At 33.5% G+C, this 19,915-nt stretch overlaps 1 protein-coding gene across 1 annotated transcript in view; it reads left to right on the top strand.

The window, feature by feature from the left end:
• LOC125916874 (lon protease homolog 2, peroxisomal-like) overlaps positions 1-19,915 on the top strand; it is a 91,388-nt gene that overhangs the window by 39,248 nt on the left and 32,225 nt on the right. The window contains exons 9-10 of the mRNA XM_049623135.1: positions 15,562-15,712; positions 17,800-17,926. Of these exons, the coding sequence (XP_049479092.1) occupies positions 15,562-15,712; positions 17,800-17,926 (278 nt within the window). The remainder of the gene's footprint in view (positions 1-15,561; positions 15,713-17,799; positions 17,927-19,915) is intronic.

Here is a 19,915-nt window from a genome sequence, read left to right as displayed (position 1 = left end):
AAATTAAGAAATAATGATGAGTTGGGTTTAGTTTTTATATACCAGGTTTTCAGGAGCAAGTACTTTTCAAAATATCCTGTTCATTTGGGGAAACATTTTACCAGTATTAAATCGATTATATATTCTTATTTTTTATATGAATAGGCAATATTTACAAATTTAGAGACCTCTCTTTTATATTAATGATCCTCTTTTGCCAAAAAAGAAATAAATGAAATTTGAATGTTCTAAAAATGTTTGATCAGCTTTGGGCAATTTTAAGACAGAAGTAGAAATAGGCATTCATAGTGAGATGTAAGCTTTTTGCCTCTGATTAAACTAAAGCAGCTGACCCTATTTAAAAATTATTATTTAAATATATTTTATTAATTTTTTACAGTGTCAATGAGGTATAATTACATACAGTAAAGTGGGTGTATTTAAAATGTATAGCTTAATTTTGATATGTGTATTAATCATGAAACCATAATTATAATCAAGGTATTAGACATAGAAGTTCTACTTCTGAAACAAAAAATTCACTAGAGGGCATCAACAGTAGATTAGAACTGGTAGATCTTTGAATTTGAAGATCAGTTGCTAGAAATTATGCAGTCTGAAGAACAGGAAAACAAAGTGACTAAAATGAACAGGGAAATGTGGGATACTGTTAAGCACAACAATGTACGCCTAATTGAACAGGACAGGGAAGATAGGAGCAGAAAAAGTTTTTGAGGGAATAATGGATGAAAACTTCCCAAATGTGATGAAAAACATAAATCTACACATTTGTGAAGCTTGATAAATTTCCATGTAAAATAAGCACAAAGAAATCCATAGATAGATATCATAATAACAATCCTGAAAGACAAAATAGAAAACTTTGAAAACACCAAGAGAAAAACAGTTGGTATACCCATAAACCTTTTTGATCAGCATTTGGATTTTTCAAGTTTTTGCTATTACAAATAAAGCTATTGTGAATACTTATGTACAAGTCTTTCTATGGATGTATACTTCTGTTTTTCTTTGATAAATACCTATTGAGTGGATAGCTTGGTCAAATGGTAGGTGTCTGCTTAACTTTTTAAGAAACTGCCAAATTGTTTTCCAAAATGATGGTTGTACCATTTTACATTTCTCCTACTAGTGTATAAGAGTTCCAGTTCCACCTTTTTGTCAGTATTTGACATGCAGTAAGTTTTTTAATTTTAATCATTCTGGTAGGTGTATTGTATTATCTCATTGTGGTTTTAATCTGCATTTCCTTAATGATTAATGATATGTTGAGCAACTTTGTATGTGATATTTGCCTGTATCCTGTATTTTTTTGTAAAATGTCTAGCTTTTTTTTTTCTTTTGAGTTGTCTTTTTATTATTGAGTTGTAAGAATTCCTTATATGTTCTAGACAGATTTCGTTTGTCAGTTACATATTTTTCAGATATTTTCTCCAAATATTTTATTTTATTAATGTTTATTTATTTTTGAGAGAGAGAGAGAGGGAGGGGCAGAGAGAGAAGGAGACATAGAATCCAAAGCAGGCTCCAGTCTCTGAGCTGTCAGCACAGAGCCTGATGCAAGGCTCAAACTCACAAACCACAAGATCGTGACCTGAGCCAAAGGTCATGCTTAACTGACTGAGCCACCCAGGGGCCCCTCTTCAAATATTTTAGTAACAATGTCTTTGGAAGAGAGCCCAAAAAGCTTTTTGTTTGTTTTTCAAAGTTCAGTTCATTGATTCTTGTGTGTGTGTTTTCTTTTGCATTGTAATTAATAAATCTTTACTAAACCAAGGTCACACAGATTTTCTCGTGTTTTCTTCTAGAAGTTATATATTTTTGGCTCTAACATTTGGGTCTGTGGCCCATGCTCAGTGAGTTTTTGTATTCAGTGTGTGGTGTAAAGGTCAAATTTCCATTTCTTTTCTTAGGTTTGTTTTTTGTTTTTTGTTTTTTTGTCCCATTTCACATATGGGTACTTAATTGTTCCAGTACTATTTGTTGAAAGAAGTATCTTTTTCTCATTTGAATTGCCCTAGATACCTTTGTCAAATATTAGTTGATAGATTGTCTGGCTGTGTTTTATATTTCTGAGTTCTCTATGCTGTCCCATCAATGTATGCTTATGCTAGTACCCTCCATACCAAGTTGATTACTGTTGCTTTATAATAGGTCTTGAAATTCTATAGTGTTAGTTCTCCAACTTTGCTTTTCTTTTCCAGAAAAACTTTGGCTATTCTAGATGCTTTGCATTTCCATATAAATTTTAGAATCTTTGCTATAAAACAGTGCTCATATTTTACTGGGATTTTAATTGACATTTCATTTCAATTTGTACTTCATTTGGGGAGAATTGTCATCTTAAAAATATCATGCCTTCTCGTCCATTGCATATCTCTCCATTTTTTTTAGGTCTCCCTTACTTTCCAGCAGCGTTTTAGCACTTTCAGCACATGCATATTGTACTTTGTCATATTTATCCCAAATTATTTCATAATTCTTGCTTATTTTTTTATTTCAATTTCTGATTATTGCTAGTATTAATAAAAAGTACAATTTATATTTTGTGTGTTGACATCATATCCTACATTCATTTATTCTAGTCCCTTTCTCTTTCAGCCTTTAATTTTGTTTGTTTGGTCCCTGTATTTTATGTTAGGGCTTTCCTCCAATCTTTGATGATTCTTGGTTGTCCTTTTGTATATATAATGTATAACATTAAGATTATTAAAAGTTTTGTGTGCACATGCAAGGTGACACCTTGTAAGCTTTACCACATGGTGAGAAGTTTGGAATGGGTTCCTCAAATTTCAGGACCTATAGATCATATTTCTTCGAACAGTTGGTATTTTCAGAGAAAGGTCCATTATTATTTCTGCTAGAGGGAGTCAGGCTCTCTGTATTGTAAAACCTACTATTCTAAACAGCCTGTAGTTAGAATGTTGACTTTCACTTTGACTCAAGAGTTTAAAAGATTTGGGGCACCTAGGTGGCTCAGTCAGTTAAGTGTCCAATTTCAACTCAGGGCAATGATTTCATGGCTTGTGAGTTCAAGCCCTGCGTTGGGCTCTTTGCTGACAGCCCAGAGCCTGGAGCCTCTCCCACTCATGCTGTCTCTCTCTCTGTCTCAAAAATAAATAAAAACATTAAAAAAATTTTTTTAAGAGTTTAAAAGATTATTGTTTTAACATTTCTAAATTTTTATGTTTTTATTATAATTTTGATGTATAATATATTGCCCAAGTATGCAACTTCATTTTTTCAAATTTTAGAGTTTATTGAGGATCCATTTTCATAAATATTCTGTAGATTTTAGGAAAGACAGTTTATTTGTAACATACTGACCTTTGAAATGTATATATGTATATCCATGATGAAGTGTATATTTGTATAAGCATGCATATGTGTTTGCACATACTATACATACACCTAAAGAACAGCAATGTTATAACAGTTATATGTGTGTAAGTGTTATAAGATTGCTATTCTCTAGGTTTAGGTCTTTTTTCTGCACATTAAGATATACATTAAACTTACCCACTATAGTTTTTGTCGGTTTCATTTTGTAATTTCTAATGAATTTTTTAAATTACATTTTAAGAGTATTCATTTGTTTATATCATCATTATGGATATTTTCTGCTATCTAGGCACAGCCCTTTGTTCCATTCATGGTTCCTAACTTCAGTTTCTACTTGGGTTACTAATATTTGTACAGTTCTTCCTTCCTTTTTTGTTAATATATATCAGGCATAGCTTTTTCTGTCTTTTAACTTTTAACCTTGTAGTATTATGTTTTATTAGTATTTCATATAATCAAATTTTAGATTACCTTTTGATACTATCTGGAAGTCTCTAATATTCAGTAGGCTTTTTTTGTATTATTATCTAACTCAGGTTTGGAGCCTTTTGTCATCTCATTGTTTAGTTGTTTTCTGTACCCTTTTTAAGGAGTCCTAGTTACTTTCTTTGAATTATGTTATTAACTATATGGACACTTTGTTCAGAAGGCATTTATTCTGTTTTTTATACTACGTGTGATACTTTTAAGTTAAAAAAAAATCACACATCTCAGGTTCTCTATCAGTATCATACATGAAATAGGATATATTGTTCCTCCCTTTAGTAAATCAAAATGAAATAATACACAGTAATCCACCACATCCTTATCTCACTACCTGGTTACTTTAAGTGATTTCATTTTTTACATTATTTTGATCAGAAACCATTTTTGACTTTTATATTATTTCTTTTTTTTAAATTAATAGCCTTCCCCTCTTCTTTTCTTTTTCTTTCTTTCTTTTTTTTATAACAGTTTTAGGTTTATAGCACAATTGAGTGAAAAGTACCGAGAGTCTCATATAACCTTTTACCCTCCCTACCCCAGTTTTCTTTTTTTTAACATCTTGCATTAGCATGGTACATTTTACATATTCAGCAGTCAATAGACATTTGGGTTGTTCCTACCTTTGGTTGTTATGTATAATGCTGCTGTAATCATTTATGTGCAAGTTTGTGTGTATAATAGGTTTTCAGTTCTCTTGTTATCTGGGAGTGGAGTTGCTGGGTCATATGGAAATTCTGTATTTAACACTTTGAGAAACTTACCAACTATTTTCCAAAGTGACCATACCATTTTAGTTTTTCACTGTGTTTGAAAGTTCTAATTTCTCTGCATCTACATCAATACTTGTTATTATCCATTGTTTTTATTTTAGCCATCCATTTGTTTAGTAGGTGTGAAGCTATAGTTAATTGTGATTTTTATTATTTCCCTAATTACTAATAAAGTTGAGCATCTTTTCATGCATTTATTGGCCATTTGTATATCTTCTTTATAGAAATATCTATTCAAATCCTTTGCCCATTTTTAACTGGGTTATTTGTCTTTTTCTGTTAAATTCTTTACATATTCTAGATACAAGTTCCTTCTCAGGTACAGGATTTGCAGATATTTTCACCAGTTTTGGGGGCTTTCTTACCACTTTTTTGATGGTGTTCATTGAAGCACAAAATTTTTTAATTTTGATAATGTCTAAATTATCTATATTTTTCTTTCGTTGTTTGTGGTTTTGATGGTATATCTAAGAAGCCATTTAATCCAAGGTCATAAGAATTTTTTTTTATGAGAATTTATTCTTAACATTTTCTCTTAAGAGTTTCACAGTTTTAGTTCTTGCATTTAGATCTACAGTTGATTTTGACCTAATGTTTATATATGGTGTAAAACACAGAGATTCAGCTTCCTTCTTTTGCATGTGGATATCCAGTTGTCCCAAGCACCACTTATTGAACACTTTTCTTTTTCCATAGAATGGTATTCTCACCCTTACTGAAAATCAGTTGATTGTAAATGCAGGTGTTTATTTCTGGTCTTCCAAATCTATTCCATTGATCTATATTTCTGTCCTTATGCCAGTATCACATAATCTTGCTTACTTTAATTTTGTAGAAGCTGTTAAAATCAGGAAGTGTGAATCTTCCAGATTTGTTGTTTTTCAAGATTGCTTAGCCATAGTGGGTCCTTTGTATTTCCATATGAGTTTTCAAATCAGGTTATCACTTTCTACAAAAAAGGCAACTAGAATTTTGATAGGGATTGCATTGGATCTATAGATCCCTTTAGGGAGTATTGCCATATTAATAGTAATTCTTCTAATCCACAAACATAGGAGTCTTCCTATTTACTTAGGTCTTCTTTAATTTATTTTAACAATGTTTTGGGGTTTTGAGTATATAAGTCTTACAGTTCTTTTGTTAAACTTATTCTTAAATGTTTTATTCTTTTTGATACTATTGGAAATTGAACTTTTTTTCATTTCTTTTTCAAATTGTTCATTGCTTATATAAAGAAATACAGTTGATTTTAGTATATTAGTCTTTTATCCTGTAACCTTTCAGAACTTCTTTATTAGTTCTAATATTTTTTTCTGTGGATTCCTTAGGTTTTTCCATATACAGATCATATAATGTGCAAGTAGAGATATTTTTACTTCTTTCCAGTTTGAATGCCTAGAGATAAATTTTTCCCCCGAATTGCCCTGGCTAGAACCTCTAGTATAATATTTAATAGAAATGTCAAGATCTGTTCAGATTTTCTATTAATTCTTGATACAAATTACTTTCAATAGTTTGTATCTTCCTAGGAATTTTTCCATTTCACTTATGTTACCAAATTTGTTGGTGTACTGTTGTTCATAGTATACACATATATTTTTCATTTCTGTAAGGGTGATAGCAGTGTGAACTGAGTCATTCCTGATTTTAGTAATTTGAGTGTTCTCCCTGTAGTCAATATGGTTCCATAGTCACTATGGCTACATGTTTGTCAATTCTGTTGAACTATTCAAAGAACAAAGTTTTGATGTTTTGATTTTCTTAATTGTTTTTGTCTTTACTGTTTAGTTTATTTGCTTTAATTTTATTATATTCTTCTGCTTGCTTTGGGTTCAGTTTGCAATTCTTTTTCTACTTTCTTAAGGTGGAATGTTAGGTTATTGATTTGAATTTTTTAAACATAGCTTTTACAGCTGTGAATATTTTTATAAGCAACACTTTATCTGCATCTCAAGTTTTAGTAGTAAGTTACATTTTTGTTTTTATTTATCCCAAAATATTTTCCAACTCTTCTTGTGATTTCTTTTTGACCTTTTGGTTATTTAGGGTTTAATTTCATATTTTTGTGAATTTCCAAATTTTTTTCTTACTCATTTCTGATTTCATCACATTGTGGTCAGAGATTATACTTTGTATGATTTCAATCCTTGAAATTTAGATGTTTATTTAATAGCCTTGCTTATGGTCTGTCCTGGAGAATGTTCCATGTGCACTTGAGAAGAATATGTATACTGCTGCTGCTGTTGGATGGATTGTTCTCTAGATGTTTATTATGTCTAATTGATTATAGTATTGTCAAGTCTTCTATGTTTTTGTTGATCTTTTCCTAGTTTTACCTGCTATTGGATATATAGAGATAAGACTTAGATATAGATTGTCTATATCTGTGTGTATGTGTATATATAGATATCTAGATATATCCATGTAAAGAGATTTACTATAAAGAATCAGCCTATGTAGTTATGGAGTCTGGGAATTCCAAAATCTGTGGTATGGACTGGCAGGCCCAAGACCCAGGAGAAATGATGGGCAGATGAAGTTCAAAAGCAGTTTGCTGGAGAATTTTCTCTTGCTTAAGGATGCCAGTCTTTTTGTTCTATTCAGACCTTCAAATGATTAGATGAAGCCCATCCACAAGGTGGAGGGCAGTCTAGCCAAAGTTCACTGATGTATGGGGCACCTGGGTGGCTCAGTCGGTTAAGCACCTGACTTTGGCTCAGGTCATGATCTCATGGTTTGTGAGTTTGAGCCCTCTATTGAGCTCTGTGCTCATAGCTCAGATTCTGTGTTTCCCTCTCTCTTGCCCCTTCCCCTGTCACTCTCTGTCTCTCTGTCTCTCTCTCTCAAAAATAAATAAAAAAAATTTTTTTAAAAGTTCACTGATTTAAATGTTCATCCAAAAACACTCCCCAAGTTGACATATAAATAACATATAAAAACTTAGCTTTAGTAAGTCCCCCTTCCTTCTGCCCTCCTTTGGGAAGTTATTGTCATATAAAATATATCTATATATACTGTAAGCCTATCCCATAGAGTTGATTCTCATTCTTGCCATAGTTATGTTGTGTAAAATTGTAGCAAACACTGAATTAGTGAATACTGAATTATTGCTCCTGGGAGAAATAGGCTTCTTTGAGAGTCAGTTTGTCAGTTAATCAATACATAACTTTGTTTTAGCTGTGTTTCTATTTAAAGTTGCCTTATATAATATATATTGTTCATTAATTAACATTGAACTCATGACCATCAACACTATAACTCATGCCTAAATGAAGCTTATCTAACACATGTATTTTGTCCATAAGGCTTGTCACAGCCTTTCACTTACTAAACAGTACTTCAATACTTCCTTTTGGGAGTCTTTTAAACAGCAAAATCACTAACAAAAAGCATAGAGGTGCAAAAAACATGGCACTAAATAGACTGCAAGAATGATACTTATTTAGAGTATGAGAACTGAAACAAGAAGGCAGGGCATCACTTTGTTTGACCTCAGTTGGAAACATATGCCTTGGACCATGAGTTGTTGTATGTCTGCAAATGACTACAGAAGTACCACAAAGTATTAATTTTGGAGTTATAAGTAAATTCTAGGTATTAGGTGAATTTGCAAATGCAGAAACCATGAATAATGAGAAACAACTGTAATTATTGTTTGGAAGTCCTTTGAATCAAATAAGAGGTCAGAAATACAAAGAAAAAATACGTTTATACCGTCTCTTATATTTACCAATGTAATTATTTTCACTGGTGTTCTTTGTTTCTGTGGTTACAGCTTAGTGTCCTTTTACTTTATTTAGCCTTTAGCATTTCTTATAGTCTGGTCTGCTGGCTATAAATTCTCTCAGTGTTTTTTATCTGGGAATGCCTTAATTTCTCCATTTTTTTTTTTTTTTTAAGTTTATTCTGAGAGAGAGAGAGTGAGCAGGGGAGGGGGAGAGAGAGAGTGCCAAGCAGACTCTGTGCTGACTGATGCCAGGACTCAGTCTCACAAGTTGTGAGATCATAGCCTGAGCTGAAACCAAGATTTGGGAGCTTAACTGACTGAGCCACTCAAACACCCCTTCTACTTCATTTTTGGAGGGTAGTTTTAATGCTTTCCTTCCTTCATGGTTTCTAATGCAAAGTCAGCTGTTAATCTTATGGAGGATCCCTTATACTTCATGAAAGAAGTATTTTCTTTTATTGCTTTAAATGATTAACCTTTGGCTTTGGCTTTTGACAGTTTGTGATGGATGTAGGATCTGAGTCTACTTAGTATCTGTTTTATATATACGTATACATATGTATATATATATGTATATATGTACACATACATATATATACATACATATACATTATATATATATACACACACACATATATAGTGTGTGTATATATATACACACACACTATAAGCCTATCTAGATGTGGTAGATTAACGGTTTTCATCAGATTTGGTAAAGTGGTGGCTTTTATTTTTTCAGATATGCTTTATGCCCCTTTCCCTTTCTTCTCTTTGTCTCAGACTACCATTATGAGTATGTTGGTAGTCTGTATAGCATCCAATACATCTTTGAGGCAATGTTCATTTCTTTGCATTCCTTTTTCTTTCCGTACCTCAGACTGGATAAACTCAGTTGACCTATCTTCATTGATTCTAATTTCTGCAGTTGAAATTGCTATTTACATTTAACCCCCATAGTGAATTTTTTGTTTGTTACTATGTTTTTCAACTCCCATATTTCTATTTGCTCCTTTTTTTAATATAATTCCTGTCTTTTTATTGATATTTTCTCTTTATTAAGGCATCATCCTCATAGTTTCCTATAATTCTTTTGGCATGATTTCCTTTAGCTTTTTAGTTTTGGTAAAATTTGCCATCTTCACCATTTTTAAGTGTACATTTCAGTAGTGTTAGGTATATTCACATTATTGTGCAACCAATATCTAGAGCTTTATCATCTTGAGAAACTGAAACTCTGTGCTTATTAAATAGCTATTCTGCATTTCTCCCTTAGCCGCTGGCAACTACCATTCTCCTCTCTGTTTCTGTAACTTTGTCTAATCTATATACCTTATAAGGAGAATCCTTTAGTATTTATCTTTTCATAATTGGTCTTTTGCATTGCATACTGTCTTCAGTGTTCATCCATGCTGTGGGGGCGCCTGGGTGGCTCAGTCGGTTAAGCGTCCGACTTCAACTCAGGTCATGATCTCATGGTTTGTGAGTTTGAGCCCTGCGTCGGGCTCTGTGCTGACAGCTCAGAGCCTGGAGCCTGCTTCAGATTCTGTGTCTTGCTCTCTCTCTGCCCGTCCCCTGCTCATGCTCTGTCTCTCTCTGTCTCAAAAATAAATAAAATATTAAAAATTTTTTTAAAAATATTCATCCATGCTGTTGCATTAGTTTTTGTTAACATATTTACAATAGCTGATTTATAATCTTTGCCTAAGAAGTCCAGCATCTGGGCTTGTTGAGGGACAGTTTTATTCACTGTTCTTTTTTTCTTTTTCTTTTTTTAAGTCATACTTTAGTGTTTCTTTATGTGTCTCATAATTTCTTTGTTGAAATTGAACATATAAAGTGTTGCAATTATATTTAAATAATATAAGACCCTGCCCCCCTCCCACACACACATACCAAAGAATTGTTGTTACTGTTGCTATTTGTTTAGTGATTTTCCTGATCTCATTCTTTTAAAGTCTATTCTTTCTTGTATGTGGCCGCTGAAGTTGTGCAGTTTCTTTAGTGGTCAGCTAATGATTTTGGGCAGAGATATCCTTAAGTGCTTAAACCCAAAGGTCTTCCACTCTTTGTCAAAGGCTCTGTGTGTGTTTGTTGAGGCATGCCTTTAACTTTGGGCAGATACTTTATAACTCTGTCTTAGCTAGCACTTCCTGCTTGTACACAGCCTCAGTGTCTGCCATAGGTGAACTTTTAGAACCATTTCTCTTGTCATACTTACAGTCCTGTATATTTGCATGACCTTCAGGATTCCCTGGAAAACTTCAGAGCTTTTCAAAGGCCCCCATGGTATCTCATTCCCCAGTTTTTCCTTTTAAATTTTTGATCAGCCTCTTGTTAGCCCCAACTGGTATTGCTGCCTGAGGCAGCTGCAGTGTTGAACAATTGCTACTGGTTGTTTTTGACAGATGCCCGAGGGATAGGGCAGTTCACACATTGTGTTTTCTGAGTCAGATCAAATAAAGATAAATCCTGAGAATAGAGCTCTTCCAAGGAACTGCCCAACATGCCAAATATTGACAATTCTTTTGGGAAAGGGCTTTTGGGAAGTTCTAATCCTATTCTGCCCCCTACAGCGGTTGCTAGGTTACTGTATTTCACAGCTATTGTGGTTGTGAAGCTGTTGGTTTTCAAGGCTACCATTAATTTGGGAGAAGAGGATGAGAGTAAAAGCAAGTTAAAATACCACAGAGCTGGCCTTATTTGCTGAGATTCATCAGTTTTTCGTGAATAAACACTCCACAGATTGTTGCAAATTAATTTCTAGAGTTCAAAAACCTGTTTTGACAATTGTTACTACTGTTTTCATTGCTTTTAAGGAGGAGCAGATCTTCATAATTCCTTATACTGCCATTCTAGAAGTGCTTCTTCAGACATTTAGTTTTAACTCTGTGCTTAAATGATTTCATCACTTCTGATCCTTTTATTATGATTAATCTATTGTTTAGTTGGAATACTTTTTTCAAGGATTTGTTTGTAGGTAATGTTTTGAGGCCTTTTATATTTACTAATGTGTCTTTGTTGTCTGCACCAATAATCTCCATATGCTTTGTTCTCAAAATTTTGAAAATATATCCCACTATATACAAATATATGTGACAAGCAAATGTTTATGATAATAAAATACCATAGACTGGGTGGTTTTTAAAAAAACAGTAACAAAAACAAAAACCCACATATTTATTTTCTTAGCAGCTCTGGACGCTGGAAGTCCAGGATCAAAGTGTTGGCAGTTTTGATTTCTCCTCAGGTCTCTTTCTCTTTGGTTTACAGACTATTGCCGTCTCACTGTTCCTTACATGGTCTTTTCTCTGTGCCTCTGCTTCCCTGGTCTTTTTGTGTCTCTCTTTTCTTATAAAGGATTCCAGTCATAATGGATTAGGGCCCCACCCTTATGACCTCATTTAATCCTAATTACCTCCTTTAAGACCCTACTTCCAAATATAGTCACATTAAGGGACACAATTCAATGCATAACAAAGAATATACATATAATATAACATGTAAGTACCACTGTACTAATATTATGTACATATGTAACAGAATAAATTTTAAAAGATAATTACATTTTCATTGAAAACAACATGTTCTAGTTATATAATTGTTTTTATTTCATGATGTGACTATCAAAGCTTATTCAGGAAATAAAAGTGTCTCTGTCATTTTCTTGTTCACATCTTTGCCTCTATTTAATGATACTTTGCAAAAATCTTTTAAAACTACTCCTTTTACTCCTCATTTTTAATCTGTAAAAACACTTAATCAGGCTTACATGGACTACAGTCCTCTAACTACAGTGCAAGCAGGTAGTGAGTGCAACACAACCAGCCCTTGCACACTGTGGAGTTTCCACTCTTCTGGAATATCCCAAAATGTGACATTTGTGCCAAGTGAGGGCATTACTTCCATTCTGTACATTAAGTATTTTAAAAAGTTATTTCCTGGGTAGCTCAGTCGGTTAAGCATACCATTATCTTTGGCCCATATCATTATTTTACGGTCCGTGAGTTTGGGTCCGTGAGTTCGAGCCCTGCATCAGGCTCTGTGCTGACAGCTCAGAGCCTGGAGCCTGCTTCGAGTTCTGTGTCTCTCTCTCTCAGCCCCTACTCTGCTTGTGCGCTCCCTTTCTCTCTCTCTCTCAGAAATAAACATTAAAAAAATAATTTCTTTCTGGTGTTTATGGATAAAGATGTATAGTGCATAAAGATTATATAGGCTAATATTTTCTACTTGCACTTTAGTAGGTCATTATAAACCATCCACTTTTGTGGACATTAGTCTAAACATAAAATGTCATCAATAGTTGGGTAGTGAGTTCATTCATGGGTGTTCATTTGCTATGCTTCATATCTTATATGTGTTACATATATTCTGTATTTTAAAGATTTTAAAAAAGATTTTAAGCTAGTCATAATTTTGCTTGAAAATTCTGTAGGTGGTATTTCAATAATAATAGCCTGTCATTTATTATTGTACAAGAGGAGTCTATGGCTTTTTGATGTGTAGTGTTGCGTCTTCCAGAATATTTTCATGATTATTTCTTTAATTATTCTGTATTTTACATTTGTTGAGACCTTTTCTTTAGCTATGCCAATTAGCTATGAATTAGATGTCTTTATTTTTTACATACCTGTCCCCTATATAGTTTTAGTGCCTTTTTCTCCAATATTCTGGACATTTTTTTCAAGTTTGTCCTTACCACTTAATTTCTATAGTATTAATTACGTATAGCTTCCAGGGTTGATTTTAGCTATTTTATTTTACTTTATTTATTTTTACTTTTTGTTGTGGAAAATTTCAACCATAAGAAAATTAAAGTAGTATAATGAATTATGTAAACTCATCATTCATCTTTAACAATTATCTCATGGCCAATCTTGTTTTATCTATTCCTACCCATTCTCCTCCACCGTTTCTATTTGTTTTAAATCAAATTTCAGACGTCATGTCTTTTCATAAGTATTTAGTCTTTATCTCTAAAACATACAGATTTTTTAAAAATATAATTATACTGAAGGTGACAGTTACCTTGTTATCTCTAATGAGTGGAGTGTATTCCTGGATTGCCTGCAAACATCTGTAGTTCTTCTCTTGCCAGAAATTATGGCTGAAGAACAATTCTTAGCATACACCCCTCCCCATAGTTTATTCCACCTCTGATTTCATGATCCTAAGAATAAGGTGTCATATCATGGCTATTTCCATTACCAGTCATACTGTGTAGGTAGGAATTGTAGTCCTAGGATGGATGTAGAAGAACCTTTTAAAGAGAGAAAAAACAGCTCTAGCTGTTCTTGAAAGCAGCTCCTTTGTGTGGATGAGTTGGTCCATGGAAGCCCTGGCTCTAAAGTTGAGGAAAACAAGAGATTTGATGCTAAAAAGTTCTTTTGTTTTGTTTTTTTTTAAATTTATTTATGTTTGAGAGAGAGAGAGACAGCATTGAGTGGGGGAGGGGCAGAGAGAGGGTGAGAGAGAATCCCAAGCAGGCTCCACACTGTCTTCACAGAGCCCGTTGCAGGGCCTGAACTCATGAAACTGTGAGATCATGACCTGAGCCAAAACCAAGAGTCAGACTCTGAACTGACTGAGCCACCTGGGCGCCCCTAGTGGCTAAAAAGTTCTGACTGTGATTTTTATCTCTCCATGGACTCACCAATTTACCTGAAGATTTCATCTAAATAGTGATTACTAGAAATTCTTTTTAGCTGGCTGTTCATCAGTATTTCTGACGCTATTTAAACTCGACATTCTTTTGTGTTTTCCTAAATAAAAGATGGAGGCAAGCAAATTGGGCATTACTGGTTTTCTCTTCTCATAACTATTGCTTTACTAATTTTCCTACTTTCTTTAAACCCCATTGTCTTTAAATTTTAAGTGAAAAAAATCACTTGGTCAGGTCCCACAGCCATTTCTAAAATTTATCCAGCATGTATGTATTAGATTTAATTAGAGGCATTAAAGAAGAGATTTTATTTATCTATATATAATGGATTTAACTAAGACTACCTTATTTTCCATACCTTGATTAACAGTTTTCAGATAATTGATAGTAAGATTACTCTGAACCAATTTTATACTGATCACAATTAGTATGATCTTGGAAAAAAGACCTTTTTTAAATAATGTTAAACATTATTAAATCTTGTGAAAACATGAAGAGTAGAACTTTCTGAAAATTGAATTCTAGGTAAACAGTGAGTTTCCAATAATGAGTGTTTACCAAATTCACGATTCTCTGTAAAGGGCTTTGAATTACGACTAACTTATAGATATGTTTAAAAATAAGTAAAGCCTACAAAGGGAATCAGAACCAAGAAAAAGCAGCTTCTGTGGTAAAATTGTGATTGGTAAACATTTTAGTCCATTTACTTCCTTTTTGAATATGTTGTATGTCAACCCTGTTTATATTTATACTAGTCTAGTGTAAATGAAACTAATAACATACTAAAGGTTTACAACAGGTAGAAGGCACAAAGTCCTATGTAGACCTCTCCACAGTGAGTGCCTGTGACTGGGAGCATTTGAACAGTAACCTAAAGAAGATGTTCTCTCATACCCAGTAGTTCAATGTTTTAAGAATCTAATTGATAAATTACATAATTTTCCAATTAAAATATTCTAAGAGATACTGATATTTTGCTCATTTAAAACAAGTTTTGCTTTAAGGCATTTTTAAAAAGTGAATTTTTCCTTGTGCTGTATCAGAATATAGTAGCATGGTAATTTTTACTAGTTTTCTCTTCTTTAGAATTCTCCTTTCAGTTAGAGACTTTATAACCAGATTTTCTGATAATGTTTGAGAAGTATACTAATTATTTTACCTATTCCTGAGAATTTCAAAATACTCTACACATTTTCTTCATATGCCCAAAGCAGTTAAGAGGGGATGTGTTACCAAATGAAACTGATTCTGTAGGATTGGTAACTTATTTATGGCCACAGAGTCACTCATTAATAAGTAGATTTAAGAACAGAGCTTGAAAGGGTAATTTTTGCTTCCTTGTACATTTATATATATTCAAAAATTTTGACATTGAACACATTTCTTTTTTCTTTCTTTTTTTTTTTAAACTATTTAGAATGTGGGGAATGTAAGAATGGTGCTCAGGTTTTAGTGCTATACCCATGTTTTTCAAAGTATATTGAGCAGAAATATTGAACTTGCTAATACATCATATGTGTTTTAATTTATACAGCTTTCTGTTGGAACTTTGTATTTAAATGTTTATTGTTCTCTCACAGGTGTTGGATCCTGAACAAAACCATAACTTCACAGATCATTATCTAAATGTGGCCTTTGACCTTTCCCAAGTTCTTTTTATAGCTACTGCCAACACAACTGCTACTATTCCACCTGCCTTGTTGGACAGAATGGAGATCATTCAGGTCCCAGGTACTTGATTCATAAATAAAATCATTATTTGATATTTTTTGCCTTTCTGAACATAACCCTTGAAGTTGTGCTGTGGAGTTTTGAACAAAAAGTTGATTTGCCAGTGGATGATCTTCAGAGTTGTAAGTCTGATATAAACCGGCTTTTATACAGAGGCTCCTGGCTGGCTCAGCTTGTAGAGCACGTGACACATAATCTCAGGGTCGTGAGTTCAAGCCCCACATTGGGCGTGGAGCCTAGTTAAAAATAAGAAAATGAAAAAATAAAAATTAAACCAGCTTTTATGTAGATTCAAAGTCTGGAACAGCAAAACTTTGTTTTAATCATGACATAAGATTACGTGTATGTTCTGTAAGATGTCAAGAATAAATTTTGTGTAACAGTTTTAGACTTAGCATTAAAGAACGTTTTCCAGTGTCTTGGAAAACAAGACATTCTTCTTTAAAAGTATTTCTAAACTCATACATAAAAATAATTTTAAATATGGTGGAGTAAAAAATTGTGTGCATATTTATAAGACTAAAATAAATAAGTAATGAGATCCAATTGCCTGGAAACTCCCAATTAAGGCAGAGAATCCATAAGATACATGATCTGAAGTGAAATCATCAGGACAGCTGCTGCACAGGTAGACACATACGATGCCATTCTTTTCCTGTAGGTTCAGTTATCCTATCTCTTACTTTTTTGGCATTTTTTACTACCTTTTTCTACTCAAAAACTGTCTTATCAGTTCTTTTTTATTTTGCTTATTAAATGGAAAGGGGGCAATTAGTTCAGGGAGAATTTTGTCTTACAGGATTTAAAGGCAAAGTCTATGCTCATAAGGCCTTTAAATAAATAAGAACATAAAGTCTTTTAACTATATCAATTATATGTATAATTCCAAATGTACAGAGAAAAAAATTTTAGGGAAATGTCTTACTTTTTGTTTTGTTGTTAATATTTATAGCCAGGGTTCTGAAAATAGCTCCTTTGCATCTCTTCCCTTGGAACCTATCACTTACTTAATTGAAGTCTTTGTTGTTGTTGCTGTGGTAAATTTTTCCATTTACGTATCAAATTATGCTAAAGAAAAGAGATGTATTATTTGCCTTTTAAATAATAAAAATTTGCATTTGAGTTGAGATAATTACCTCATAAGATTTGACTGAGATTTTTCCTCTTCTTTGAGAGATGTATTATTTTTTTTTAATTTTATTTTTTATTTTTTAAAACTTACATCCAAATTAGTTAGCATATAGTGAAACAATAATTTCAGGAGTAGATTCCTTAGTGCCCCTTACCCATTTATCCCATCCCACCTCCCATAACCCCTCCCATAACCCTCAGTTTGTTCTCCGTATTTATGAGTCTCTTCTGTTTTGTGCCCCTCCCTGTTTTTATATTATTTTTGTTTCCCTTTCCTTATGTTCATCTGTTTTGTCTCTTAAAGTCCTCATATGAGTGAAGTCATATGATATTTGTCTTTCTCTGACTAATTCTGCTTAGCATAATACCCTCTAGTTCCATCCACGTAGTTGCAAATGGCAAGATTTCATTCCTTTTGATTGCCGAGTAATACTCCATTGTATATATATACCACATCTTCTTTATCCATTCATCCATCGATGGACATTTGGGCACTTTCCATACTTTGGCTATTGTTGATAGTGCTGCTATAAACATGGGGGTGCATGTGTCCCTTCGAAACAGCACACCTGTATCCTGTGGATAAATGCCTAGTAGTGCAACTGCTGAATCATAGGGTAGTTCTATTTTTAGTTTTTTGAGGAACCTCCATACAGTTTTCCAGAGTGGCCGCACCAGCTTGCATTCCCACAGAGAGGTATTATTAATCAAGAGACTTTCAAACCGTGCTCAGTAAATGTTTTTTTTTTATTTGTTTGTGGACAGAGTTGGAAATATTAACGGTTATTAGCTGGAGATTAAATTTCTTTATTCTGATTATAATTTTAGTTGAAGTAACACTTCAGTCTGAATTGAAGATCCATTGAGTCTGCATTTGATTCATTAAAAAAAAATGTGGCACCGTGGAAGCTGTGTGAATAATTACATTTTGTAATCAAAGGTCACTTTTTTCCCAGGGTATACACAAGAAGAGAAGGTCGAGATTGCCCACAGGCACTTGATCCCAAAGCAGCTGGAACAGCATGGGCTGACTCCTCAGCAGATTCAGATCCCACAGGTTACTACTCTTGACATCATCACCAGGTTAGTCAGCCATCCTGAGGCCTCTGTAATGTTGGAGTCTCAAAAGAAGATTATTTTACTGGCAACTCATAGCATCCATTTCTCTCTCCCCATCAGATTCCCAGCAAGCATTACCACAACTTGATTTACATAGAGCTCTGTATTAGGCAGAAATTCATAGGGAAAGCATTTAGAGTATCTTCATAGCTGAGGACTTTAGTTGAGCCAGAATTTCAACTTTTTCACAATAGCAGTGTAAGGGATTAATTTGATAAATTAAGAACCAAAAACAAGGAAAATATTGAGACACCTTATATGCCCAGGACCTTAAAAGTTAAATTCTCTTAAGAGGTGGGATGCTACTTTTAGATACCTATTTTAAGTTATTCAGATTTTCTTTTCTTCTCTTTGAGAGATTTTAAACATCCTTAGAATTTTCATCTTGGGAATTAACACCAGAACAATAGAGAGGGTGCTTTCCCAAGTTAGCTACCAAGTGCTTAAGCCTGTAGCCAGCACTACGTAAATTATCTGAATAGAGTATTGCTTCATCTGATTTATAGATTGCATGTTTGAATGGAAAATATACCCTGTTGAGAATTTATATCTGCAACAGCCTCTTACAGTTTTCCTGGCTCAGTGTTACAGATCCATTGCATCATCTGGCAAATTGTGTTGAGCTGCCAAACACTCCTCACGCGGCCCTCTCGCAGTAACTGCTTTTTTTTAGGAGAAGCAAAGTTATCTCTCCATTTTAAACTTTGACTTAGAGTTTGGCCAGTCAGACTGTTTTTTTTTTTTGATCTAAGCCAGCCTTCTTATGGAAGTCTGTTTGGAAGTCTGTTTAAATTTATACACAAAACAGTAAGACTAGATCTGACCTGGGAGTTCCTTTTCATAACTTGTGATTCATGGTGTGGATAATGCCAGGGGAAATAAAATAGGTGATTTATATGCCGAAGTCTTCCAACAATATTATTCCAGATAACACCCCTGATGCCTTTGCGTAACTTTCAACAAGTCACTTAAACTTTTTCCTAGCTTCCCCATCTGTAAAATATGAGTGAAAGAAAAAAAAAAAATCTGGATCAAAATAATAATGACTTTGAAGAGTAATCATTATTTGTATTTCCCAATTGTTGCTTCGAGAACTATTTCTTTTTTATAAACTTGTTTGCCCAAAACATCAAATATTAAAAGCTATGGACATTAGGAAATGTCTCTGAGCAGTTTTAATATATTTAAAAACAGCGTAGGTATTTGCCACTCCAAGCAAGTTTTGGCTATTTTTTAGTGACCTACCAAGCTTAGGATATAGTTTTTCATCTTTTGATGTATTTTTCATCTTTGTGTGTGTCCTAGTCTGAGACCCATAATGTTCAGGAGGAGGGGAGGGGATCTCAGGTCTCATCTAGTCCTACCTCCCTCATGGTATAACTAGCCTACTTTAGCTCCTCCAGTGCTAGAGGGCTCACTGCTGTCTACTCTTTGGTAAGTAAATAAATGGTTATAAAATAATCTTTATGTTCTCCTCCCTATATTTTTCTAGTTCTGCCTTAAACAAGCACCTGGAATCTAAGGATAAATTCCTCCCTTGTACAGCCCCTCTGGCATTAAAAAAAAAAAAAAAAAAAAGTCAGGTCCACTTCCCATAAATGTTCTCTTTTTCAAGTTAAACATTCCTATTCTCTTTATGCTTCCTCTTGACCCACTTTCAAGACTTTTCACCTTTCTGATTAGTCATCTTCTGGATGATGTCTGTGAAATCAATGTCCCTTTTAAAATTAAACACCCAGAGTGGAACTCAGTATTTCAGATGTAGCCCAAACAATTTGTGGTATAAGACTACTGGTTTTCTTATTTTGATTATATTATTTTATGACTGTATCTGAAGATACAGCTTTCTTAGGTTATTCTCTTGCATATTGCACTTACAGTTACCAAACATCTTCACTTGTTTTTCATATGAATTTCTGAGTTCAGTCTGTCCCATTCTGTATTCATAGGGTT

The sequence above is a fragment of the Panthera uncia genome, unplaced genomic scaffold (assembly GCF_023721935.1).
Source record: "Panthera uncia isolate 11264 unplaced genomic scaffold, Puncia_PCG_1.0 HiC_scaffold_1281, whole genome shotgun sequence".
Taxonomy (NCBI): domain Eukaryota; kingdom Metazoa; phylum Chordata; class Mammalia; order Carnivora; family Felidae; genus Panthera; species Panthera uncia.
The sequence above is the reverse complement of the archived record's forward strand: the minus strand, read 5'-3'. Positions and strand labels throughout refer to the sequence as shown.